The following is a 25,607-nucleotide window of genomic DNA, read 5'->3' as shown; positions in this document are numbered from 1 at the left end:
ATAGATAGATAGATAGATAGATAGATAGATAGATAGATAAAACCACACAACAACAATAACTGATACAGTAACAAAATAGCCAAAGTGCCGAAATATTCCACAGTCTGGTGATAGAGCATGATGCTCTATCTCACCCCAATGTCCTCTCTCCTCGCCCCTCGCTCCCTACCTCTTCCCGCTTGCTGCTCCTCCCCCTCCCCCCGAGCTCAGAGTTGAACAGTTTGATGGCTCGGGGAACAAAGGAGTTTTTGGGTCCTGTTGGTTTTGCACCTGGGGAGGAGCAGCCTGTCGCTGAACTGGCTCCTCTGGGTGATGATGACAGTGTGCAGAGGGTGGCTGGCATCGTCCATGATGGCCAGCAGTTTGTTCAGTGTCCTCCTCTCTGCCGCTGTCACCAGGGAGTCCAGTTTCATGCCCACTGCAGAGCTGGCCCGCCTGATTAATTTGTCCAGCCTCGATACGTCCCTTTTTGATGTGCTGCTGCCCCAGCACACCACGGCGTAGAAAAGGACGCTGGTGACCGCCGACTGGTCGAACGTCCGCAGGAGTTTCCTGCAGATGTTGAACGAAGGTGCTAAAGGTGTTAAGAAGACGTTCTGTAATGTCACAGCAGTGACAGCTCCAAAAGATGCTTTTCACACAGCACAGGTTTAATTTCAGGTGAACTCTGTGATATCCTGTTTTTTCCAGTTGAATACAGAGGCAACCTAAAACTCTGGACTGCACCATTTCTATGTTCTCTTCCGATTGCACCACAAGATGGCCATCGTTGACGAGAGCTCCCTGTCAACTCACTATTGTGCATTATCTGTACATATTCTATCTTGTTTATTTAGTGTTTCTAGTTTTTCTAGTGCTGTGAATAGTGAATTTATTTCTTATTCTTGTCCAAAACATTTAATTGCATAGTTGACTGTGCACTTAACCTGCATATGACAAGTAAACGAATCCCAATCTGAATCTGATCTAATCTATATGCTCTGTTGACCTTTGTAATGTTTGCATGTTTCAGCTCAGCACAAGCAGCCTGCAGAGGAGCTCTGATACCTGTCTGTCCTCTGTCTGCTGTCCTGTTGTCTCTCTGCTTCCTTCACCCCAACAGGTCGAGGCAGATGGCCGCCCTCCTGGTTCAGCTGGAAGGTTTTTTTTGTTTCCTCTCTGATAACAGGGACTTTTTTTCCTTCCTTACTGTCGCCAAAGTGTCGATGTTTCTATCGAGTAACGTGGTAGTATTTGATTCAGAACTCACTTTGGAAGCCTGAGGTTGGTTGAAAAGAGATTATGTTGGACATTAAGGACATTGTTAAACTACCAGTATATGTAAATGTCTACTCCCCAACAATTCAGTTGCTACCATTTCTAATTATAAAAAATAAGCTGAAACCTAATTCACTATTTAACACTTGTCTATTAGGATTATATTGAATAGAATAAACTACTTATTTAAGTATATTCTAGCACAGACCTTTGTTTTACGGTTTTGTTGCAACTTTAGGTCGGTCTCTCTTTTATCACCGTATATATTTGCATTGCTGAATAACCATTTCTGTTGTCAGTTTAAAGACATTTCTTTCAGTTCGATGTTCCAGTTTGTTATTATTACACATCTTATTACACATGTCCTTATATTATTTCAGATATATTTTTTTAATATACACCTTCTCAACTCTTATTCAATGGCTTTTAGGCTTCTAGCATTCCACTACAAAATGTAAAACATTTTCAATAATAGCATCAAAATCTTCTTCACTTATCATTTCAGTTTCAAGCACAGCTTTACTATTCTTTGGTTTCCATTTATTGGCTGTGATCTTGCTTTACAGTATAAAAAGTAAGTTCTTGCTCGTAAGGATTGACTCCTGAGATACCCGTCAGTCTCTTAGCGGCAGAGACAGCTTTACGTGTCGCATCTGACATGATTTTTCCACCATTTTAATCTTTTGCTGTACTTTTTACTATGGTCCTGCCACAAAAGCCAGTAAGGTTATCTTACTAACTACAGCCGAGTCCTCTGGAGTTGCAGACTCATTCCAGGCAGTCCTAGTTGCCGTGGAGCTCCTTAGACACTGTCACTCTCCTCACTACCTCTGCAAAATACATTAGATTTTCCTGACTTTCTGAACCTGCTCAGCTTTTATATATTCTGAGCACGCTCAAAAAGACGATAGGTGAGCCACTGGCTGCACTTCACAGCCTTATTACACTCTATTTCATCATGGTCTCCTCCAAAACACTGACAGCAGCGCTGGCCTCCACATACAGCAGCCTCTTTGGCAGTTTCAGCACCACAGAGGGGCTCTGTAACCACGTGATTCCCTGTTTGGCCAATCTTCTGATCTAAATGCAATTAGCCCTGGAGTGCTATTTCCCTTCTGAGTTCAACTTAAGTAGTTTCCCCCCTTTAAGTAATTTAACAGCTCATGATCCGATATCTTCACAGACATGTCATACATTACTGCTTTAGTTCCAGTATTAGCTGCTGGTGCCAATGATGGAGCTGGACAATTTTCATCAAGGTCACCAGGCTAGGAGTATTACTGACACTGGAGTGGCACAAAAAGTGATATCTTGTGAGGGTTTTTTTTTTTTTTTCTGGTTACTTAGTTGTTGATTTTACCGTTCTATATACATTAGGGTAAGGATATAACTGCAGTTCTGAGTATGTGCATCGTCCTCTAACAGACTTCACTATTGGTTCTGTTGGGTGGTCAGACTTCAGTATGAGGTGGCTGTAATTTCTAGACTTTAGTTTGCTGCTGAGAAGACTCACAAATCATGTGCTTCATTAGTCAAAGTAATACCATGTAGAGTGTCGGATTATTTTGAAATGTCTGACAGTTTCAACAGAACAACTAGTCTAAAGTCCGGACTCCCCTCTTAAGATGTATAGCAAACCTTCCCTTCACATGCATGTTTCCTGCCTTCCTTCACTTGTTGGCTATAGATGTTGCCATCTTGTGAATTGGAGCTTTTCCTGGCTGTCATTGACAGCATGTCATTCACCCTCATTTCTAACACCCACCTCCCTACCAGGTGTCACTCCACCTGTGAGCAAAGCCTCGATGTTCCTGCGTCTAGATACTTGGAGATTGTCCAAATAGCAATGTGAAGCCATCTGTCGGCATTTTTTCCTCTCGAAGTAGAGCGGTACCTTTTGTCCTCTACTGATAGATTCAACCAATTCTACATCCACTTGCAAGATTGCAGAACCAACTAAGCAGTTTGTAGATCTAGAGTGTGTTTCAGTATTAGGGGATCCACAGCTAAAACCAGACAACTGGTAAAAAGACAATTTATTGCACAACACACACATTTTCACATTACAATGAGTTGTCTAGGAATGACTGACACTTTCTGAAAAGACAAACTGAGAAAACTGTCAAACAGCACAAATGAATATATACAATATATATATCATCCTCCTCTTGTCCTGTGAGGATCAGGTTGAGGCAGATGAAGGGGCAGTGGATGCAGCATGTGGCTGAGAATCTACGAGCTCCATGTCTTTGTTGACTTATATGTTGACCACACAGATCAGGCAGTTGCTGGGGAGAGACCCTGGCACATTTTTGCACGTCGCCACCCACCTGAGCACAGACGAAAACTCCATCATGGTGGGTTTAAACAAGCCATTTGCGTAGATTCCCGACATGCCTACTAGTGACACAAATCAGCATTATTTTGTTGAGAACAGCAACTGAAATGGTTTGAATTTATAAGTATGTTTTCTACTAACGAGGACATTAGTATTGGACAATTACATCTAATAGTAATGAAACAACAAAAAACAACCAGCCAGAACAACAAAAGGTCAATCAAGACCAAACAAAGTATATCTGCTTAATGAGGATTTGACACTACAGTCTACACATCAGTGACAAAGACATCAGCAGTATCTATGTATTGTTTTTATACTATCATTTAGTTAATAAACCAACCTGTCTGTTCCAATGTGGTACTCAAGTATCTCTGGCATTCGCTCCCCTAATTCCCCCCTGCCTGCCAGCACATAGATGACGTTTCCTACTGCTGCACACTTCACCGCCACACCTCGCCATGGCATAGGCGAGGCAGCACACCACTCATTATCAGCAATGCTGTAGTATTCCACTGAAACCAGTCCACCTGGAAAAAACACACAAACAAAAACAAAAAAAACACAAACCGCATAATTCTAGTGCACTCTTGCTACCATCATATTCTACAGCTGCCACGGGGATTTTTGGTACACTATTTCTTCAGCACTGTAATGGCAGCAGGGGTGTCCGTTTTATTACCCAGTGCCCCCTGCCCTCCAACAGCATAGATCCTGTTGTTGACAACCACCAACCCGTGGTTCTTCCTGGCCTCTCTCATCCCACACAACTCCCTCCATCTGAAAAGGTAAAAAGTAGAGAATAGCAGGTAAATGCTGGAGCACATTATGTGCCTAAATTATGTTAAACTGAGAAAGCAGTTTGCCCAGTTTCCTGTAAAATAAAACTGTTTAGACACTGATGTAAATAAGGCTAGTACAGATCTCTATTGTAACAGTCTTCCCTTGTATAGAATTACATTACATCCATATACTGTATAAGCTGATGGGCAAAAAATGTCTTGAGACTGTACACATGTGGGCTCATTGTGTCCATGACTCACTGATGCGTTTTAGGATCATAGACCTCACAGTTGTTGAGGACCCTCCCAGAGAAGTTGTTGCCCGCCACTCCTCCACAAACATAAATGAGCCCGTTGGCCTCCACTGAACCGTGGCTGAAGCGGGCCATCAGCATGCTGGTTTTGATTTGCCACGATGCCGTCCTTATGTCATAGCATTCGAAAAAGTCAAGGGCCGAGCTCCCTGTAGACAGACACATAGTCCCACAATTGAATGCTTTCAGAGGTGGATGATGATGATTTCCCCCCTTAAGAATCCTCAACTGCACTACATTTGTAGAAGAACGTATTTTGTAAATTAAAGTCTCCTACTTCTCTTGTGCACTCTCAGACAGATGGGGGCCCTCCTGCCATTTGCCTACTGGGCAAACGAGTTAGCGGATGATGGAGTCAGCGTGAGACTACACGACATCATGCAACACCTTGACTACCCAGGGACGTACACTAGGACTCCCTCTGTGGATTTCAGCTTGGCATTCAACACAGTCACCCCAGAAGTCCTCTTTTCCAAACTCACGTTACTTGCAGCGCCTGCACCGACTTGTCAGCAGGGTGACACACTACAGATCCTTCATAAACTCAACATAACCTCCTTCCTTTTCTTCCTTCTGACAGACGCTATAGGGTACGATGAACCAAAAGTGCCAGACAACAGATGATTTCACTCTCACCATGACCCTAATAAACAGTTCAGTCACTACTTACTGTCAAAAACATGTTCTTGTCAAGTATGCATTAAGCAGGCATGCATGAGATGCATGAATATAATCAATGATTACATTCATATACGACATTTTACTTGCATCTTTGCACTACTGTATAAAACCCTTTGGAAACACAGTGATCTGGTTCAATTACGCAATATGTACCTGTCCACATGCAACAGTTTCTGCTAAGTAATTTCGTTGGACAAGTGGTATTCCTCTTCTGTACCGCCACTTGGACCTTTAATGTATAATCCGCTTTACAAGTGTTCGAATAACCCTTAACTGTGGCCTCATGTCAATGACCAAATCCCAGTCATGTTGATGTATAGTACAGCAGTGTTCGCTCTCACGTGATACTGGTAAAGTATTGTGTCCAAGTACATTGAGAGATACTCAAACTAGTCAGACTTCTTGTGTGTGTAACATGCTTGGCCGTTTCCGATTCAACATTATAGTAATACTAACTAAACACTTCCCTTTCCGCAATCTACTCATTACATATACAAAACATAATCCCACATCCCCATGCTCACCCGCTTCCAACCCCCCAGATGTGTAGATCTTGCCACTGGCGACGCAGGCAGACAGGTTGTTCCGAGGTGTGGGCAGGCCCAGCTTGAAACACCAGCTGTTCTTCGCAATATCATAGCAGTCCATGGTGATGGCCCGTGAGCCACCCAAAAAGTACACGACTTTGTCCCAGAAGACAGCCGTGGCAGTGCAGTGCCTTTTGAAGGTGGAGCGAGTTTCTGTAAAGCTGGAGTTCTGCACGGAAAGCCATTAGAGGAGACCTAATTATATGCGACTATGCTACAACGTGTGATCAACGTCAAATCTGACAATAGTGAAAAAACTCAACTTACAAACTTTAAAACTTTTCACAAACTGGAAAATACACTTTGTCGTACTTCACCTAATTGCTGTGATTGCCCCTGTGGCAAAAATGTATGTGCAGCCTGGTACCTTGGGGTTGAAGTAGCGGCAGGACTGAAGCTGTGAGCCTCCAAACAGAGCAATGCGGTAGTCGTGCTTCTTGCGCCGCGGTCGGCTGCTCTCTCCCAGGTCCCTCCGGTCCTTCAGGGACAGCGGGCGGTAGCACATCGCACCTTAGAGAAAAGCACAGGATGTATTGTGTGTGCGCTTATGTCAACCCAGCAGGCCTTTGCATCAGTGTAGTTTCCGACACATAGCTGAGAAAAAAAAAAACAAACAGCTATTTTCCCATACCACTGTTTATGTCCCTTTACATCAGGGGTGGGCAATCCTGGTCCTCGAGGGCCACAATCCTGCATATTTTAGATGTTTCCCTCTTCCATCACACCTGATTCAAATAATCAGCTCATCATCAAGCTCTGCAGAAGCCTGATAACAATCCTGATCATTTGAATCAGGTGTGTTGGAAGAGGGAAACATCTAAAACCCTGGCCCTCGAGGACCAGGATTGCCCATCCCTGCTTTACATGAACAATAAAACATTGTTTTAGAAGCTTATTGTGCCCATTTGCGAAACTGAGTTTGTGTGTACAAATTTCCCTCTTTTCCTACTTACTGAGGACCATCTTGAGGCACTCTGGGTTGTCCTGGATGAGAGGCTCAGTCCGCACAGTCTTTGAGAGGAAGGTTTTGGAGACCAGAGGAAAGCGAACGCACCCCAACACCTCCGCCATGTACCGCTGTCTGTTACACACATCGTACTTCAACCAGCGCACGGCAGCATCATAGATCTGAACACAAATGCAGTTTAGTAGTCATAGGAGGTATGTCTTGATGTGATCAACACCATTAATGTAGTAATATAAGTTCTATAGAGTAGTATTTGTCAATTAGTAACATACACCTCAGAATAAAAAGTATTTTATGACTTCCCAAAAGTTGCACATCTCTAAAATACCAGCAGTTAAAGTAGAAACCTAAAAATAAAACAGAAATTAAGTATATGGCCAAGGGATGTGTACCTGGGCCTCAGCACGGACGGTGAGTTTGTCCTGGTGCAGTATGCGAGTGAGCTGCATAACGTTCAGTTGCAGGAATTCATCCAGTTTGTAGACTTCAGTGAAGTGGAGCTGGACAAAGTCCTCTGCTGCCGCCTTCAGCTCTGGACAGTCCATACAGTCTGCAAGGGATGAAATACCTGCAGGAGGACACAAAAGAAATCAGTGAATATAATAAATGACACAATTGGCAGGCCTGTGTTTGTATTTCAGTTGTTACCGAGGCAGTTTGTTGCATCAACCTGTCCTTTAAGAAACTCCACACACATCTTCTTCACGGGCTCAATCTGGTACTGGTTGGCTGCGTTCAACAGTGACTCGGCATTACTGCTGTTCACTGAGATTCTTGACATACACGGCACAAACAAGTACATGCCCCTAAATAAGAACTTGCTTAGCAGAATCAGGTTTGCCTTTCATGTAATTTAAAAAAAAAAAAGAAGCATAATAATGACGACACCTATAGATTACATTTGATCCAAGATTCTTACTGTGCCGTGTAAATGTATTCAATCAACAGCTCAATGATCTCAGGCTCAGCACTCCTGAGCTCCACCTCATGGGACACTGACTCCATCATTCTGCCTGGAAGTGAGAAAAACAGAGGTAGACCTCACAGAAAATAAAGATACAACAATGATAGCAGCAAGAAGCATTTTCATTACACAAAATCTGTTGTGTGGCAGGTTAGGGAAAATTTCAAAATGACTGACTTATATCATTTTAGTTTTAGTTAGAGATTATCAATCTTTGCACAGTACAACTTGCTTTTGCGCATAGAGCCAAAAAGTGCAGTCTCTTTTTCATCTAGGAGTTATCACAGTATATGAATACATGATGGGGATTTTAAAAGAAGTCCTCAATTATACTGTTAAATTTGTTTCCTTATTCAACTTTAAACAATAAAAACAGTGAAGATTTACCCCCCCACCATACATAAATGTGCTAATTTCAAATCATTTATGCAGCATATTCTCTATCGTCCACAATATTAGATTCTAATAGAAATCACACTATACCTCTAGTAAGAGCTGCAATTTTCTCACATTAATGGTTCACAGGGTCTCAGCATCCAGCATGTCTGTGCGTTTGTATATGTTTGTGTCTCACTTACTGGTGAACATGAGGCTGAAGAAGCGGCTGGCAGCAGCTAGAACTACTCTGTGGGCGGGAAAGTGTTTCCCCTGAACCACCAGGGTCACATCACAGAGTGTACCCTGAAATAAAACAAAGCACATCAGGGTTTTTCCTGGTTCACAAGAAGCCTTCAGGGGTGACTACACCAACAGTAAGCATGATCAGCCCACGTACAGTAGAGGCATTGAGTTGTTTTACCTTTGATAGAACTCTACACATGTCCTTCTGACCATTTAATTAAAAAAAAAAAAAAAAAAAAAGATATGCATACAAATACAGGAAATACCCCAAGCAAATATCTGTTACAGTCTTGTCCTCCTACTTTATCTTTGTGTACACACACCTGTTTTCTCAGGTTGTTCATGACTCCCATGATGCTGGACAGCTGTCTGTGCTCTTTGGTGGCACACTTCTTGTCGTCCTTTTTCTTGGCGCTTGACATCCTCTCTGAAGAGGCCATCCCTGTTGTGTTGGATTGATTGAAATGATATGTTCACTTGAATTAAGCAACAACATTTTCAGCACCACTGTAACCAGATTATGGTCAAGTAAGCTGTCTAAGGTTGAGCCACCTGCCATTCAGATTTTCTTTTGCGCCACCTTCTGCTCGTATGGTATTGATGCAGGAAACCCAGATACGAAGGGATCAATCAGTTTGGCTAAGGAGAGAAAAATGTTCGTTTTCATGTGCTTTAAAATTTTAATTTGCCTGTGACAACAAATATGTATCTGAATAAGTTCTTTGCTTTTATTTTTCCAGGCAACAGCTATGTGCTTTTAACTGGCTAAGCCCTACGTTTTGACTTAAATACAAAGACACAAAAGTACAGTCTGGACACAGGTAACAAACCTCTTGCAGTAAATAAAGGATGCTGACCCAGTGACAGGTCATAAGTCCTTCCCATGAAAATGGCTGTGGCATAAATCTGATTACTGGCCGGGTCCAGCTGAGACTGCAGGAAGTGAAGGACAAGCTACAAATACAGGTCTGAAAGATTGTTCACCGAGGGAGCAATGAGCTCAAATTGAAGGAGCTCCAATGACACGTGGACAGTCTTGTCAAACTGCTGACAAACTGGACTCTGCAGAGGCTAGGAGCTAGCACAAGGCAGTTGGGTTCGGATGGCAAATCTGTCTGTCTACCTGCAACACGGGATCTGCTTGGACTGGTAGCTGCCACAGGTGAGCCTGTATCCACTGATCTAGAAACCATGGCCTTCCTGGCAAATGTGGAGCAATCAGCAAAATTATGCCCCTCCAGAGAACTTGTGGGCTCACAGGGAGAGCAGTAAAAGCACATAAAAAGCCTGTTTGCCATTTGTGTGACAGAGCATCTATGCCCAAGCTGCCCACCTATGAGTGAGTACTATTTTTTTTCGTGTTGTGTATTGCTGCCACAGATGACATTACTTCACTGCTGTAACAGTCTTTTTAACATTGCAATGACAACAAAGAACTATTCTACTCATGACATTTGCCCAGGCTGTCCTGCAGTGGGGTTTCAATATGAGGTATGAAATGCGACTAGATGAACCCTTATTAAAAGCATTCCAGGTGACAATACGTTTTAACTGTTTTTACTCTTTACAATCAACTTTCCATTACTTCCAATTACGTGAAGCTGTTCAGCTTTAACGTGTCTCCCCTCAATCGGTTATCGATTAATCAGTCTGGCTAAGCGGCTAGGCTAACTACTGCTATGTTAGCTTAGGCTAACTTAAATATAGGGGCCTGTTGCATCGACAAAAACAGTTTCTTTATGACCAAATGTTCCAAAAATACGTAGCTAAGCAAAAAGAAAGCAAAGGAATAATTTATTTCAAACGTATTCTCCTCCACTACATTGTCAATAAAAGGGAAAACGAGGATAGCATTTATGTTGCTATAAGTTTAGCTAACTGGCGCCGAATTTACGAGTGAATTCGGTATATGGTACAACAAAATGACACACTTAAGTCTCTCTCGCAGACCAACTGTGATAAAGTAAATAGTGGATAAACAAGAAGGTTACTTACCTGTATCTGGTCTGATGCGATAGAATCAAACAGGTCGAGCCTGCAGGTGACCCCGCTTTTATAGCGCTGGTTCCGGGTCACTTCCAGCAGTGTGGCGCTGATATGAAAAGTCATCAGCTGGATCTCTTCATGAGTAAGTGGCTTGTTGCGAGTTTAGACGAGAAACTTAATTACAGCTTCGCATCAGTGAGATTACTGGATTAGCCGTCGCTGCTGGTCAATTGAGGATGTGATTATTTCTCCAGCGAAGATTTGCAATATAGTCTTAGAATTAGCTCTCTAATAGTGCTTTTCTTGGGGATTTGAGACACGAACACTGGATTGTTGCACTCAAGAGGTAATTATAAGGATCCAGAGGAACACAAATGGTTCTAATGTCTCTTATTGTGCTATAAAAAAATAAATAAAAAAATACTAAAGAAGTGTAACGGCACCTATGCTGCCTCGGCTGGTTTGGCATGGTGAGATGTCTTTGCCAGGTGCATACACTGAAGGAATCATGGATAAAACATGGTATCAAAATGTAGGTAAAAAAAAAAAAAAACCTAACTAGTTTTGACCAATCATCTTTTCCACATAGTGATAAGACTGTTGAAAGTTTACCCAAAATGCACTTATTCAAGTTCTATCCAGGGCATTATTAGAAAACAGATGACACATTCAGAGTACCAATACTTGCTTCTATGACTGATGACACAGATATTAAACTGGTGCTGCTGAAACTGTGATATATCCCACGATCCTGATGCTAAAAGCTGGTTATAGAGAAAAAATGAGCAAAAACGAGATTTAGTCTTTAGATTGTGGCAACTGGAGTGGATGAAAAAATGATTTAGTTGCAGCTTCTAAGAAGCTTCTCTTCTTTCATCCCTGAAAGTATCATGTAGTTATCTCCTGTCGGCTGCTCATGCACTTATTAAAAAAAATCGAAATAAAGAGTGTGCATTTTTGATGTACTTCAATGGCCTGTACCTAAAAAAAATGTTTGCAATATGAAGGTGCAATTTTGCATGACTGTATTTTTTTTTTTTTTTTAAATCCACTGATTCTGAGGAGATCAGGTCGGAAGCACTGGTTGACTTTTCAGGACCTGACCCAGTTGCGGTTTATGTTTCTTATCTTCGTCCTGACATGTGACAAATCACAGCCACTTGCAGGATTGCGGAAGTGTTTCATGCGTTAACACCGACTGTTGATCTGGGGGTTCTGATTTATCGTATTCGGGGTGATCACACTTTTATAGTTCGTATTTCAGATTTAACTTTAATATTGCTTCATCTATTTGGAATAGCAGAGTTTAGTCTACTTTTCAGCTCACCTGCAGGTGCACCTGTCAGCCACATTCATACCTGCACCTTGGTTCATAAAGCACAACCAGGAAGATTTTTTTTTTTGTTTTCTGTCAGGCGTCGTATGACAATGACGTAATGCGGAATGCGGACTACAAATTACTTCTGGCATTGTGAGGAGTAACTGACCTGAAAACAAACTGAAAGCCACCACAGTTGCAGAAAATGTCCCGTTTTCTCTGCTGTTGCTGCTTCTCAGACGAAAACTCCAGCAACGAGGTACGTGTTTCCTCTGAGTTTTATGGATCTCTTCATGAGTAAGTGGCTTGCTTCGAGTTTAGACGAGAAACTTAATTACAGCTTCGCATCAGTGAGATTACTGGATTAGCCGTCGCTGCTGGTCAATTGAATCACTGTAAATTAGGATGTGATTATTTCTCCAGCGAAGATTTGCAATATAGTCTTAGAATTAGCTCTCTAATCGTGCTTTTCTTGGGGATTTGAGACATGGACATTGGATTGTTGGACTCAGGAGGTAATTATAAGGGTCCAGAGGAACACAAGTGGTTCTAATGTCTCTTATTGTGCTAAAAAAACAAAAACAAAAGAAGTGTAAAGAGATCTACTCTGCTATTTCAGAGGCAACCGCTCCTGCAGCCCAGACCATCTGATGTAGATGGAACTGGATCAGCCAGGCAGGGTCGGCCAGCACTCAGTGGTAGGTCATGTCTGTCTCTGAAATGTATGCTGAAATAAATGACTGATTTGTAACCACCTTTATCCTTTCTGTGTCCATGTGTGTCTCTTATGATAATCCTAAGAGCTTCAGCAAAGGCAACTGGACTTTTCTTTGTAGTTCTTGATGACGTTTCATCCATCTCTGCAAAAACTGCAGCAAAATCAATTTTACATCCACCTCAGATGTCACAATCTTTAGCCAAATTCTCATTTTAGTTCTGCACCAGTTTTTTTATAACCAACATTGAGCATCAAGATCATGGATAGTAGTCATAGTTTCAAAACTGCACCAGCTTAACATCTGTGATAGACAGTAATAGAAGCAAGCATTGGTACCCTGGATGCCTTTTCTGTTTTCTGATCATTTACTCAGTTGGGTCATCAGGAACCAAAAAGAGAAGTTCAATTGCTTTTTCCCTGAGAACCTACATTCTCACTCATTTTTTGAAAATTCTGTCCAGATGCACAAACCGTGAAACGGCTTGGAAGGCTGGTGATGAGGCGAGTGTGTGTGCCAGAGCTGGATCGGAGATTTTCTGACGTGGCTGAGACCTTCAACGAGCAGCAAGAATGCCACGAGGCCATGGTCCGACACATCAGGAACCTGCAGCAGAGCTGCGACTGTACACGTGGTGGTTCTCTGGCTTTTGCTGAGTGTGTGGGCAAGATCAGAAATGAGCATGGTGAGCAGCACACTGTACCTTTCTGTTCATGCAATGTGATAGCAAATGTCTCATGATGTGTTTCCATTTCTTTAATTTATTTCCATGTGTCTCTGTTTCTAGAGGCCACGCACAGAGTCTCTCTTACGATTAAGGGCTATGGCTTCTCCCTCAGCGTGGTTCCTGTGGGGTCAGAGGGCGAAAACGAGGAGGAACCACTACCTCCACGTCTGCAGTCAGCTCAGAATGAGCTGAAGAGCATCTCTGAGAACGCCAAGGCTGCCATCTCAAGGGGTACCTCACTTCAGGAGCTTATAGGCTGGCTGCTTCGGAGCCAAGATAAAATAGCAGAGCAAGTGAAAGGAGCAGCAGCAACCTACCAAGAGCAAGGACGAATGAAAGAGAATCTGGAAGAGAACATGAGGGAAGTGAGGAGGGCGAAGGAGTTGTCGCAGGAATACAGACAACAGGCCCGAGAAATTCTCACTGAGGCTGCGCAGATAGCAGGAGCTCATCTGTAGTCCATGCACCTTTAATTGATCAACTGCTATATAGAACATGTACAGATTGAAATACTGAGTCAGGGTATACACATTTTTTGACAATTGTGGGTAGAGAAGCGACTGCCTCAGAGCCAGGCTGTCTGTCACGGCTGAGATGGAATAAAACCTGCCTGTCTTGCCCTCAGACTTGGCAAGCATGCCAGGCACAACCCACTAGAAGCTGGTTTTGTGAACGTTATCACTATGTGTAATCTGCAGCAACATCAGGGTAATGGGCAGCTTTAAACAAAAAAAACAAAAAAAAACTCCCACAGTCATATCTGTATTTAAACATTTTGTTAAAATTGTGATGAACTCAGCAGAGACTCACTCTCACATTTTAAATGCTGTGTAAAATAATAATTAAAAAGATAAAATAAAGAAGATTTTCCTGAATATGTGTAATTTAACCAGTTAACATAAGGGGGCATTGTAGACTCACTGTCTTAACAGTTGCTCTTGATTTCATATTCCTCAGACTTTGCTTCACAAAAGCCTCTCAGAAATTGCACTTCATTGACAAAGAACCACAATAATAAATGTATTACTTTTGCTAATATATTAGTACTGTGTTGCTAGTGTTGCACCAGGTTATACACATTTATTTTTTGAAGAATTTGCCACAAATGTGTCTGTTGTTAGAATTACTTGATGCAGGAGTATACAGGTTGTGGACAAAAATGTATATCATAACTCCATAGAGGCAAGGACAGTTAAGTATAGTGGAAATGAAACTGGAGGTTAGTGGTAACCGTGTACGCCGCTCTTATGTTTTTATTACAACATTCAGAGGGAGCTGATTTGTGCCTTATTATCCACAGAAGCCCCCATTGCATTTATTAACTGATTAAAAACTGCGACTCTCTCACTGCCGTTAATGTGAAAGCAAACAAACACATCGTCACAGGCCATCTTGATAATTACATTTGGAAAATCCATTGTCCCAGAGGTCATCATCAAGTGGTCATGTGCTGTTTACCAGAGGGACGCAGTTTTAGAGTGGCGCTTTCGCCTTCAGCTTAACAGATTAATTTAGCATGAAGTGTGCAAGTGCAGAAGTTGATTGTAACCACATTGAGTTGGTCTCTTGTTGAAAAGATAATCATAAAGAAAACAAATAAATAATGTAATTTAATAAACAAAAATATTGCATGTGTTCATCACAGGAAACCTAGATTAACAAAGTCTTTGATCCAATGTTAGTGCAACAAAATGATTACATTTTTTATAACTGAATTTTTAAAATTAAATGTAAAAAAAATAACTGTGAATATGCAGTATTATATTAAAACGAATTAAAGGAAATTTATTCATGATTAAACATTATTCAGTTGAAATTTATACACTAGCGAACAAATTAGTTTGGTTTAATCACGATTCTTTAATAGCATATTTGGAAGATCACTCTGCTGTCAAAGAGCACTGACTGACAGCGACAACCTACCTTGATCGTGGAAATTATTAACTTGCTGTCCACACTCGAATATGATTGGACGCGACATTTAGGGGCGTATTGACGGTGTCACAACCTGGTCTCTCATTGGCTCAAAAGACTGTCACTCAGCGGAGACCGAGTCCCCTTGTCTGTGCTAGTCTGAGCGGCGAAAGTAATGAAGATGGAAGGAGCCGATGTTAAATTATTGAGGAGATTTATGGAGTAGCGAAGTGATAGCCGTTCACTCGTCTTGTCTGAACGATAGAGGACAGTGATACCAGGAAACTGACAGATAGCATGCCAGTAAGTAAACAGTAACTTCCTCAGTTCACTTGGTGTCGCGCCTTGGTCGAGCTAGCTAACTAGCTAATCTGGAAGCAACCGTAGTGACAGCTCGAAGTCATTCAGCAAGCCGAGATAGAGAGTGTATGACGGCGGAGGATTAATTTACAGTCTCTGGCTGATACGGTTTAAGAATTGCACTGAATCGAATGGGTAGGGGAAGCTTGTGATTTTTCCACTTAGCTACAAGTGCTTTGAGACATAATTTGACGCTGTTTAAACTCAAGCTGTGTTACCAGTTGTCAGTGTGGCAAACTAGCTGGTTAGCGGGTGCCTGCGGACAGGTAGAGTTTCTACACAGATCAGCTAGATAACATGAAATAAAACAACAGGCATGATGGGAAGGCTGTCCAACATGTTCCGATAACGACCTTTTCATTGCAACCATTTTGCCACTGTAGCAGAAAGTCGCATCTGTCGTAGAGACAGACTTTGTACCTGACTTGTGTGTGTTTGTACTTAAAAGATTCCTCAGGTGATTCCTGGGTGTGTGTTTGTATGGCAAGGCCACAGGAGACACTATGGTGGATAATGCGTTGTTGGGATTTTTCTAATAGCTGTCATGTGATGCGGCGTTTCTCCATACCGCACAGCCACTTCTGGGGTTTCCTGTATGAGGGGGCTAGTGTGAAGCTTTGCCACAAAACCTCACGGCTACATGTTGTCAGAAGTTGAAACTGTTTAACACTTTTTGTCCTTCACAACAAGGCTTCTGGTGCTGTGTCAGCTATTGCTATAAGAAGATTCTATTTGTGTTTTAATTCACAAGTTATTTCCTCTGCTTCTCATACTGTATATGTGTGCATTTGCCTCTGACATTTGAGAAAACTTTGCCGTTAGCAATAGATGGGTTTGTTGGGAGGATGGTGTGTCATGTGTGCATACATGCATAGATGCAAAAGCCCGGGCTTGTTAATGTGTGGTCTCTTAATGCTTTTGGACAATAAAGCACAGCAGGTCATGGAGCAAGAAGATGGTGCAGGCTCTGCTGTCATCTGGCATCAGAGATTTTCGCCCCTTGCCTGCAGGGTCGTGAAATTCCCCAGCAATTTGAGCGATAAAAACTGTTGCGATCTCCCACCCGTTTATGTCTGTGTGGCTTTTCAGTCATCCAGGTCATTGTAATCCTAAGATCTTCAGTAGAAGGCAACTGGACTTTTCTTTTTGGTTCTTCAGATTTTAAGAAGCCTCTTGGTTGAGAGGTCAAACAACTTCAAGAACCAAAAAGAGAAGTGGAACTGCCTTCTGCACCAAATTCTGCACACACAAGCACAGCAAGTTATTTTTTCTCAGTAACAGCATGAAGAAAATAAAAAAAAAAATCAAGCTAATTATATTCACTGAAAATGGTGTTTGAATGTGAATTCATGGAGCTGAGCATTAATAGATTATGAGTGAGTTATCTAACTGTGACAAGATAAGCTGACACAAATAGAGGAAGCAAAAGGGAGAAGAGGATAGAGTGTTAAAATTGAAAAATCCATTATGTTAATCATGGTTTCCTCAGGCTCAGTTGCTGCAGGAAGATAGGGAACTGGAGGGGCAAGAGGAGGGACGAAGATGCATCACTGGCTTAAAGGCAACAGAGAAGAGAGCGTAGGCTGCTATAAGAGGATTCCTCCTTGTCAGATCTCTCTGTCTCCTTCAGCTGTAAAAACCACACACAAACCACAGACTCTGTTGTCATGTCTACTTAGCTACAAGCAGTTCTGCTATATATGAGTGTGTGCGCCGATGACAAATAAAACAGAAGCAGAAAAGCAGAACCCCACCCCTACCCTTTAGCAACACGCAACCTGCTCTTGAAGAAGACCTTAGGCGAGAGTAAGGTGGGAGGCGATGATGCAGCAGGGTAACCGCGGGCTTAAGTGGCCCAAACAAAATAGATGGCAACAGACAGCATGAAAAAGAAGTAATATAAACTGAAGAGAGCTGTCATAACAAACTCCTGAAGTTCTAGGAATGTGTAAACAACTCTAAGCAGGGCTTGTGAACAAGAGGTAAGGTTAAGTTGTGAGCTCTGGGCATGTTAGAGGCTCTGCCCTTTATGGCCACAGTTATATAACTTTGCCTCCACCTTTACTTGGACACCCCAGAACTCCTCAAAATGCTTCACAGGTTTTGCTTCCATCCAGGGTTAAACAAGCTTGTAGTCACCAATCTAGCTTGACCTGGTTTGAAGACTTTGGGTGGAGGCGTATTGCTATAGTCCTGAAATTAGATAGCACAGTTAAACAGTTATTAGTAGTTAGGGTGTGTCTATACAAGAGCTTGGTTGGTTTTGGTATATGTAGCTTATTTTTTAAGCTCATTTCACTGTGAGTTTTGTTCCTTAAAGGTTCAGCAATTGTAATTATCATTGTCATTATCTTGCTAACCAGTAGTTACGTAGCTGCACCTTGTACCACAGGAAAAAGCAGCTGGGGCAGCTCTGTCGCTCTCAAAACCACCCACTCTGTCATTCTCTCTGTTTTCTTTCATGCCTTCATTCAAACTTTCATTCTCATTGGCCTACTCACTTCCTCAAAAAAAGAAAAAGAAAAAAAAAAAGGTTCCAAAGTGTGTGTGTAATAGGAAATGAGGTAATCAGCAGGGAGGGATGTGTATGCCTGTGGGTGTCCCCTTAACTCATTCTCACTTGGACGTGCTTCACTGCCCTCTCTGCCGGCTTTCCACAGACAGGTATGTTCTCACTTCATTACCGGGCACAGGTGGACCCTCTGTGGTTTTGATGTGGTTTTTGTGTTCATCCACATGAAGGCATTCGTAGCGTCTATCTCAGGTGTTTTTCAGGGACTCTGTTGGGACATGCAAGCACACAACAAGGATTAGGAATGTAAACTCAAAGGAGACCTGTTTGTGTTGGAAGAAGTCTTCGGAAGGAGGAGTCAAAAATAAGCTCATTTAGATTGGCAGCCCAGTGCGTGTGTTGGTGCTGGTGTTTGTGTGTGGGCGTGGGTGTGTTGTTGTGTGTGAGTTTAGGACGCTGGCGTCGATGTAAATTCAGAGGAATTGAGCTGTCAACTTTTGCTAGCTCACAGGAACAGGTTTTTGTCAAAAGCAGACATTGAATAAACACACTTGCACACACAAATACACGCACACACACACACGCTTGTGCAATGCATGACACATTAGCTGTCGCTCCTTGGCAAGCGGCTGGCTCCATCACAGCTTTGCATTGGTTGACAAACTCAGTCAGCCACGGTTTGACTTCTGAACATGCTGGTTTTTCCTTGCGCTTGTCTAGGTCACAGGGAGGTGTGTGTGTGTGTCGGTATCTTTGCTTATCTTGTGTGTTTCTCAGAGGCTGGGAGGTTGCCAGCGCCTGTCCAGATTGAAACCTAATGAACTCTCTGCTGTTATTGACCGTTCTGTCTCACTCCTCTTAAGTTATCCACCTCTTGGGTTGTCATACATTTCCTTCATCCGCACTCTCTTTGTACATCAATTTAGCTGTCTCTCTATTCATTTCGTCATTGATCTCTATTCGTCATCCTGCGCTGCTTATCTGCTTACATTTACCATGCATCTCCCTATTCATCTCTTCATTGGTTTCCTGCTTTTGCTTGTAAAGCCAGCTCACCCTCTTACCCACAACGCTGGTTTATTCATGTGTGTGCACTAGTTAGCACTTGTAAAGAAGCAAACACACTAACTGCTGCTTCACAAGTGTGCTCCCTCTGGCTTTTATTGATTTCTGTCCGGATCCTTAAGCTCTTAATGACTATGAGGTGGCTAACAAGTTAGCCAGGCCAACATGGAAGGCAAACGTAACAACATCATTGCCCTAGACTATATAGTGTACTCCCAGGGCAATTAGTTTTCTATTTTCTCCATCAAATGATTTTGCCTTCCTGCAGCGTGTCAATAGAGCCTGGAAATCTTTGAGACAGGGTAGGATGTGCTGTTTGTACTGCTGTCTCTTGTGGTTTTAGCACAGTTACATGTTTAATTATAATTATTTGTGTGGGTGTATAGCCCCAAAGATGTATTTTTAGTCTGAGAAAGAAAAGCTCTGTTGGTCTGCAGATCTTGACTAACATTATCTCAGTATTAGAGATGGAATAGTTGGGCAAATAAATGAGGAATCAGCATAGCTAGCAGCTTTTGTGATGTGGCAGTTTTACAAATTTGTAAAATGAGAATCTTTGAGTGTTTGGACTAGAGCTGTAACAATTGACCTATTGGTTGTCAACCGTTACATTTATCACCAACTATTTTGATTACTGATTCATCAGTCAGAGTAGTTTTTTGGGAAAAAATGCCTTTTTTTCTGATTCCAACACCTCAAATGTTAATACTTTCTGGTTTCTTTTCTCCTCTATGGCAGTAAACTGAGTACCTTTGGGTTGTTGACAAAACAAGACATTTAACAATGTTATTTTTGGCTTTGGTAAACACTGATTTTAACCATTTTCTGATATTTTATAGACAAAATGGCTTATTAATTAATCGAGAAAATAATGGACCCCCATCCCCACTCTCACCTCAACTGGTCGAGTAGATGACCGCCTTCACTGAGCCTGGTTCTGTTGGAAGTTTTTTTGTTTTTTGTTTTTCCCTCTGCCTATTAGGATTTTTTTTAGTTTTTTGGTTCCTTCCCACCGTTGCCGACCGCTTGCTCAGAGGGAATCCAAATTCAAAATTCGTAAGGTCTGTACCTTATTGTTTTAGGTGCTGTGAGATGACATATGTTGTGAATTCAAGGGCTGCAAGGTGGAACGGTGGTCAGCATCGTTGCCTCGCAGTTAGAAGGTCACCGGTTCGCGTCCCGGTGAGGACACCCGGGATCTTTCTGTGTGGAGTTTACATGTTCTCCCCGTGCAGCATGGGTTCTCTCCGGGTTCTCCGGCTTCTCCCACAGTCCAAAGACATGTTGAGGTGTGAATGTGACTGTGCTTGGTTGTCTGTCTCTAAGTGTAGCCCTGTGATAGACTGGTGACCTGTCCAGGGTGTTTCCTGCCTTCACCCTGAGTCAGCTGGGATAAACTCCAGCCCCCTGTGACCCTAGTGAGGATTAAGTGGTGTATAGAAAATGGATGGATGGATGAATTAATCGGCAATAAAAATATTTGTTAGTTGCAGCTGTAGTTTGGACTGGTTGTTTTTTAAATTTTGTATTTATTATTTTTTTTAAAATACTTTGAGGCATATATAGTGTTGGTGAAAAACTTCATAATCCAATGCATGCTGCAGAAAATAAGAATCCACCATGTAGTTTGTTTATGTGTTACCTTTAGCTGGCAGTTTATGAAAGCCTTTTCCACATCCAGCTAATGTTACCCTTCACTTTTCCCCCACTTTTTCACACCCTTGTATTCTCTACATATTTGTTCTGTGTATCTGTCTTGTATCTATATGTGGATCTAACTTTGTGTTGCAGCAGTTTCCTCCCGCTGCCGGGTTAGGAGGCAAATATATCACATAGGTAGGCGGCATGGCAGGCTGGTTCTGATTTTAGTCTTCCAGTGTTTTCCTGCATGCTGATGATACCCATGCCGTGCCCCAGACACCAGCATTAACGGTGTTGATGGGTTGAAAGTGTAGGAGGAGAATTTGTCCTCTTACAAGACTGACTCATCCGCACTCTAATCACAGCCTTTATTTTGTAACTCAAGTTAGCCTGCCATTAAAAAAGCATATGCCGGTGTTAGATATTGCTGTCCTCCTCGTTGTCTTCACCAGCGTGAAATAACGGAACAACAGGCTGCCACAAAGGACTAATTTCTCTAAATGGAGGCTATTCTGCTTTATAATCCTTACCCATTTCATGAGTCACTGGCTCCCCTCCCCCCTTGTCATTCCTGTCATTGGTACGGTCCATAAATAGACACCTGGCTGCCATGGCGCAACCAAGCACCAGAATAATACAAAAAAAAGAAATAAATAAAAAAGCAGTTGGATGCATGAAAGATACATCAGGAGGCAGGAAGGATGAGGAAGGAGTAATGATGTGTGGGAGGATGAGCAGAGGGACAAAGGGAGCAAAGGAGGGACAGGGAAAGGAGGAGACAAAAATCAATCGTAAATTATTTTGTGCACGTCTGTCATGCACGACACGAAATGCTGAAAGTGGACAGGTCGTAAAAGATGGAATTATGCCATCTTCAGCCCAAGTCTGAACACATGTTTCTGCATGACGAGTGTGCACATAGAAGGAGTGTTTCCTCCCTAGTTTTTTTTTTTCTCAGCCTCTATTACCAGACATACCAAATATGGACTTTGTTTCTGCATTCAACAGCCAATTTAGCTCTGTACTTGAAATTTCAGAGCACAGACACGCCACAGGCACAATATGTCTTTCAGGAAAAAATGGATCATTGGTCAGAGACAAACAGACAGTGTTCTCCTCATCTTCAGCAGAAAGCACAGATCTCAGGTCAGCCATGGTGTTATGGCATATGTTTGGCTAAGGGGTCTCCAGTCTGTGGACATTCACATTGATGTGCTTGTTTTGTCACCCAAAAGATTTTTAGTTTACAAAATGAAACAAGAGAAAAGCAGACAGTCCAGTCTGAAATATGCAAACTACTGGCTGGATTACTCTGACATCTATGATCCAACCAAGATGAATCCCAATGAGTTTAGTGATTCTTTTGTTTTTTCTTTTGTGTGTGTGAGAGAATAAGAACTGAATGGGTTGCCATGATATTTGGTGCAGATATGTGTCCTTGTGAGGATACGTTTTAATAACTTTGGTAATTCTCAGACTTTTCCTCTAGTGTCATCATCAGATCAAAGTTTTAATTTGTGTAATACTTTGGTTTATGAGTGCCTGCAAACCTAATTACATTCTTTTCATCCTCAGCTGGACTTTTAATTACCAAATGTTGGCGTGATAACGTGCTAAAATAAGATCTATTAGCAAATAGCTGAAAGCACCACTGTGCCCTCAGAGCTTCTGGTTGTAGAGTCCTGTGTCTATTCTTAATTCTCTCCTATAATTTATAAAACTGTCAGCTTTCTGCAAATTGATTTATTGACTAATCATTTTAAGCTGCAGGGTAGACTAATCTTTCAGGGATGTACACTGTCACCTTAATTGATGATTGATTATCAAGTATTTCTATTCACATTAATCAACGTTAACAAACAAAAACAACAGATATCAGCTTTGCTAAAGTTGAGCAGTTATTCAGATTTCAGCGGTACGGTATAATTTCTTATTGCAATCAGTATGTGGCTATGGCAGCATTATGTTTGAACATTACAGAATAAAACTGACATCATCTTAATTTATATTCCAAACATATATATGTACAAAGAGAAACCTTATCCTTGGACTACATATATACTGTGTCTGTCTGTAGAACAACCAGACTGAACAGATGCTACTCTCAAATACTGTTCTGTGTCCTCATTACACCCCCAGTGTAGCTGATATTTTGAAATGTGGTTAAAAATACCTTTTTTGAGGTTTTCTGATAGTTTTTTTCTGTCTCGCTGTTGCACTTTCTCTTCCATTTTCCACTTTCTTCTGATGTGAGTGCAGCACTGATGTGTCAGACAGGAGCCTTCAGAAGCTTCATTACAACACAAAGAGAACTAAAATAACACTGGAAATCAAAAGATGTGTGAGATTTAATTGGAAGAAAGCTACATGCATGCAGGTTGAGTGCATAGAATAGGAAAGAGAGGAGTTAACATGCAGACCGTGTAAGTGTTACGTTGTGATTGATAGCAAGAGGTATTAAAGATCACAAAGAGGGAGGAAGGCGGAGATGGAGGGACCAGGAACAGAGAAATCATTTTGTCATGAAAATGTTAACAAAAGCAGGAAAGAGCCTCTTTTTGTCTGTCCATCTCTCTTGTAGAGCTTGTTCAGCGAGCATCTGCATTCAACTGTGCCATGTTTTGTGTTGTTTTTTTTCTCATCAGTGCTTCAGCAGTGAAGCCAGCCAGGTTTCTGTGTGTGGGTGATTTATTTTATTTATTTATTTCATGATTTGCTAGCTGAAGTTGAGAGGGTAGTTTCTGCAGAGGTGTGTGTCTGGAAAGGAATGAGAGGGAAACAGGAGGAGAGTGAGGGGGAAGGAGAGACTGACGCTTCTGTGGACTGTTGAATCGAAGCCCGGAGCGTGTACGTTTACCACGACCATGGCACTGTTTACCGTTTGTAATAGAATATTTATATCAGGAGGACACCAAATAATAGTAGCCTGGCAAACATGGAAAGAGCTTCGTTCACGCTCTGATTACTTGTAGGTGTGTGTCTTTATGTGTGTCTGCGCGAATACTCTACAGTATGTTTGCTGTGTTAGCTACGCAGAGTGTGTATTTCTAAAGTATTTTTTCTCTCTCTCTCTCTTTTAGGTAGAGGTGACTCCACTGCAGATGAGGGAACATGTTGGCTATGGACCAAGGAGTGGTGGAGGAATGGCTGTCAGAATTTAAGGTACTGCTTTAGTATCGGTGCCCGTATACGAAAACACAACATTAAAAAGCATGCGCCCATGATCTGTAGGCAGTATCCTCTGCTGCTCCTTATTATTGACAGCATTTATTTCATGCACATAAACAAACGCACTCCATATAGTGCTTCGTTCCCAGAAAATTGCACACTCTTGCTCAAACATGAGCACTCAGTGATGCGTGACTGGTACCAAAGCTGCAGCTTAGTCAGGAATAATAAAGGAGCAGATGAGATTTTTTTTTTGTGTGTGTGAATGTATGAGGACCAATCTGCTGTCCCTTCTCGATGAAGTTGACCTCCAAATACGATCAGATCAATGTCACCAGGGAATACTTCAAACACAATCACTGCCTGGCTCTTTAAGCTTTCAATGTCATCAAGCTATCTATTTGGAGCGTTTCCCCTTCAGTTACAAAACTGGATGTATTGCTGTGTTATTTGTATTTGCTACTTCTTACTTCATTAATACTTGGCGATCATGTATCCTGGACTTAATCGGAATCAGTGGTCAGGTTTGAGCAGATCAAATTTTGACTGCATCAACAAGTGTTTGAATGTTTAGTCATCTCTTCTCAAGTTCTCCTGCTGGGTGTTTATTTTTAGAGAATCACTCAGACTTAAGTCCGTAGTGTGTCAAACTAATTGTGTTTGTGTGCTTCAGACCCTTCCTGACAGTGCTGTCTCCACCTATGCTGCCTCGCTAAAAGAAAAAGGTTCCCTGGTCCCTGCACTCTACAAAGTCATCCGAGAGAACTACAGCGATGTATGTACACGTATAAACTGTTCTGTTCATTTAAACATTAGATCGTAAACTCACAACCACACAACCTTTGACCGGCACTTGTGACTATTTTGCCATGTTTTTGATCCCACCATATACCATGATTATTACACCTTTACTCACCCCACCCACACGTAGCATCTTTTACGTCCTCTAGCCACTTTGTTAGGTACACGTGAAATCTAATACAACAGCTCGACTGCAAATTCTACTTCTATAAAGCTTCTTCAATTACATTTTCTGTCGATGTTGTCAAAAAGGTGATAGTTCTGCTTTTATGTTGTTGTTTTTTTTAATATTGAGCTGGTGGTGTACCGGACTGCTTTTCATTTTAAGTTGTTCATTAACATACACGAATAACAACCTCTTGACAGCAACAACAAAAACTGAATATGCAGAAGCTTTGACACGTAGAGCTTGTGGCAGAGCCGTTTCATTAGATCACATTAGATTTCACAGTCCACCTGATAAAGTGGCCGGTGAGTATAGATGCCAAATGCAAAATTAATTACAGGTGCACTGGCAGTCGCTGCCTGCCCGTTTGTGTTGTTGACTAACCGTGTGCCTGTGCTTTTGGATTTCTGTCCTCCCCAGTTGCTGGAGCCAGTGTGTCACCAGTTGTTTGAGTTTTACCGGAGCGGTGAGCCGCAGCTGCAGCGTTTCACGCTACAGTTCCTGCCAGAGCTCCTGTGGAGCCTCCTGTCTGTCAGCGCAGCCAGAGACCCCCACACCTCCGGCTGCATCGAAGCCCTACTGCTGGGCATTTATAATCTGGTAGGGGAGATGATGAAGGCCGTGGTGACAGTTTATATAGTTTTCAGCACCAGATTTGCGACTCAGAGGTGGCCCTTTTTTATGTATTATCACTAGAGGAGTGGTGCTTTTGTCGATAACAA

General features: G+C 42.1%; 2 protein-coding genes across 4 annotated transcripts in view; one reads left to right on the top strand and one right to left on the bottom strand.

The window, feature by feature from the left end:
* Nucleotides 1–3,439: 3,439 nt before the first annotated feature.
* Nucleotides 3,440–8,951, bottom strand: LOC103371793 (kelch-like protein 7). Its single transcript, XM_008301245.1, is given in 12 exon segments — nt 3,440–3,587; nt 3,939–4,125; nt 4,278–4,375; nt 4,639–4,840; nt 5,897–6,128; nt 6,327–6,469; nt 6,913–7,087; nt 7,319–7,494; nt 7,575–7,699; nt 7,846–7,939; nt 8,469–8,571; nt 8,835–8,951. Coding segments are annotated over 12 exon segments (1,800 nt in total).
* Nucleotides 8,952–15,315: 6,364 nt separating this feature from the next.
* hycc1 (hyccin PI4KA lipid kinase complex subunit 1) overlaps nt 15,316–25,607 on the top strand; it is a 21,045-nt gene continuing 10,753 nt past the window's right edge. For 2 of the 3 annotated variants that reach the window (XM_008301236.1, XM_008301238.1), the window contains exons 1-4: nt 15,316–15,475; nt 23,831–23,912; nt 24,592–24,693; nt 25,306–25,485. In XM_008301236.1, the coding sequence (XP_008299458.1) occupies nt 23,862–23,912; nt 24,592–24,693; nt 25,306–25,485 (333 nt within the window). In that variant the 5' untranslated portion in view covers nt 15,316–15,475; nt 23,831–23,861. Of the gene's footprint in view, nt 15,476–18,147; nt 18,197–23,830; nt 23,913–24,591; nt 24,694–25,305; nt 25,486–25,607 lie in introns of those variants that run through there. The other variant, XM_008301237.1, reaches the window with a different exon arrangement.

This window comes from Stegastes partitus, unplaced genomic scaffold (genome assembly GCF_000690725.1).
Source record: "Stegastes partitus isolate 25-593 unplaced genomic scaffold, Stegastes_partitus-1.0.2 Scaffold1645, whole genome shotgun sequence".
NCBI classification, from domain to species: Eukaryota; Metazoa; Chordata; class Actinopteri; family Pomacentridae; genus Stegastes; species Stegastes partitus.
This window is presented reverse-complemented; position numbering and strand designations above follow the sequence as displayed.